The sequence below is a fragment of the Bison bison genome, unplaced genomic scaffold, assembly GCF_000754665.1.
Source record: "Bison bison bison isolate TAMUID 2011002044 unplaced genomic scaffold, Bison_UMD1.0 scf7180017857164, whole genome shotgun sequence".
NCBI classification, from domain to species: Eukaryota; Metazoa; Chordata; class Mammalia; order Artiodactyla; family Bovidae; genus Bison; species Bison bison.
In genome coordinates this window covers 28,471-30,759 of record NW_011487737.1, presented here as the reverse complement: position 1 = coordinate 30,759, position 2,289 = coordinate 28,471, and the positions used below count along the sequence as shown (strand labels likewise).

The following is a 2,289-nucleotide window of genomic DNA, read 5'->3' as shown; positions in this document are numbered from 1 at the left end:
GTGATTGCATAACCAATACTATTATTCTATATTAGATTATAATATTATACTTACAATTAATTAATAAGCTGTCAATTGTAATAAAAAAAAAAAAACCTCGCAGAATTCCAGTAATACTATACACTCTGTTAGGAGCTAGCATGCCTGGTAGTATTTCCAATTGCCACAGACTGATTTATTTTTAAAAATATTCAAGAACATCAGTGCTGATTTAAAAAGACAAATACAGGCTGGTATTTCTACATTATTCAGTGATTTTATCTTTTGCTTAATTTATTTATTTCTGAGATTTACAGACTGTTATCGATAAAATAGAAACTAATCTGCAAAACACAAAACAAGCAAAAAAAAACACACTTTGTTTACCAAGTTCAGTTCAGTTCAGTCGCTCAGTTGTATCCAACTCTTTGCAACCCCATGAACTGCAGCACACCAGGCCTCCCTGTCCATCACCAACTCCCAGAGTTCACTCAAACTCATGTCCATCGAGTCGGTGATGCCATCCAGCCATGTTACCCTCTGTCATCCCCTTCTCCTCCTGCCCCCAATCCCTCCCAGCATCAGAGTCTTTTCCAGTGAGTCAACTCTTCCCATCAGGTGGCCAAAGTATTGGAGTTTCAGCTTCAGCATCAGTCCTTCCAATGAACACCCAGGACTGATCTTTAGGATGGACTGGTTGAATCTCCTTGCAGTCCAAGGGACTCTCAAGTATCTTCTCCCATGGCAAACCACTTCGGTATTCTTGCCTTGAGAACCCCATGAACAGTATGAAAAGGCAAAATGATAGGATATTGAAAGAGGAACTCCCCAGGTTGGTAGGTTTCCAATATGCTACTGGAGATCAGTGGAGAAATAACTCCAGAAAGGATGAAGGGATGGAGCCAAAGCAAAAACAATACCCAGTTGTGGATGTGACTGGTGATAGAAGCAAGGTCTGATGCTGTAAAGAGCAATATTGCATAGGAACCTTTAATGTTAGGTCCATGAATCAAGGCAAATTGGAAGTGGTCAATCAGGAGATGGCAAGAGTGAACGTCGACATTCTAGGAATCAGCGAACTAAAATGGACTGGAGTGGGTGAATTTAACTCAGATGACCATTATACCTCCTGTTTACCAAAGCCTTTGCTAAAGAAACTTTGCTCTATCTAACATTTTCCTCAAGGCATCTTTAACATCTTTATTTCTTAAGCTATAGATCAAGGGATTCAACAAGGGAATTACCACTGTGTAGAACACAGACACCACTTTATCCCTCTCCAGGGCATAGCTCGTACTTGGCCGGGAGTAAATGAAGAGAATTGACCCATAGTACAAGGTGACAGCTGTCAGGTGAGAGCCACAGGTGGAGAAGGCCTTCAAGCGGCCTTGGGTGGAGCGGATCTTCAAGAGGGCAGCAATGATGAAGAAATAGGAGGCAAGGATAAGCACAGCAGGAGTGATGATGTTGGATGCAAGTATGAAATACAGCACAGCGTGGTAGCTTTCCTTCATATCACAGGCCAACTTGACAAGGGGGGGCAGATCACAGAAGAAATCATCAATGACATTGTTCCCGCAGAAGCTCAAGGTAAATGTCTCACTGGTGATGATGGTTGAGTTCACAAAGCCACTAAAGTAGGAAGCTGCAGCAAGACTGATACATAAATTTGGGGACATGGCCTGGGAGTAAAGCAGTGGGTTAGAGATGGCCACATAACGGTCATAAGCCATGGCAGCCAACAGGTAACACTCGCTGTAGGCCAGTCCAGCGGAGAAGAAGAACTGAGCTAGGCAGCCAGCAAAAGAGATGCGCTTGTCGTCAGAGATGCAGGTCATCAGGATTTGGGGGGCATAGACGGAAGCATACCAGAGGTCCAGGTACGAAAGATTCCCAATGAAGAAATACATGGGTGTGTGGAGCCAAGAATCAGCACAGATCAGAGAAATCAGGGTGATGTTCCCTAAAAGACTGCTGATATATATGATGAGGAAGATATAAAAGAGAACTCTCTGTAAACACGGGTCTGTCGTAAATCCTAAAAGTATGAACTCCTTCACTGTGGTATAATTTTTTTCATCCATTGAATCTGAGTTGGTTTTTTTTTTTTCATTCCTTTCTGTAAAAAAAATAATCAATATGTCATGATTTAAGGTATTGATGTTATCAGCTTCCCCGTTATATGTAATTTTAGATTGTTTAAATACTCAACTGATGCATATACCATGTTCATTTTTAAAAAATTGTTTATGCTGAACTGGAAATTATTCCTGTTAGAAAACTGTGAAATCTTTCTATGCTGCCTTGAAA

General features: G+C 41.2%; 1 protein-coding gene across 1 annotated transcript; it reads right to left on the bottom strand.

Moving 5' to 3' along the window:
• Positions 1 to 1,127: 1,127 nt before the first annotated feature.
• On the bottom strand, positions 1,128 to 2,063 carry LOC105003242 (olfactory receptor 1013-like). Its single transcript, XM_010860286.1, has one exon. The coding sequence runs from the start codon at positions 2,061 to 2,063 to the stop codon at positions 1,128 to 1,130; it is 936 nt and encodes a 311-aa protein (XP_010858588.1).
• Between the last annotated feature and the right edge of the window lie 226 nt (positions 2,064 to 2,289).

Coding starts and splice junctions, on each gene's coding strand:
- LOC105003242 (XM_010860286.1), bottom strand. CDS start 2,063: ATGGATGAAAAAAATTATACCACAGTGAAGGAGTTCATACTTTTAGGA.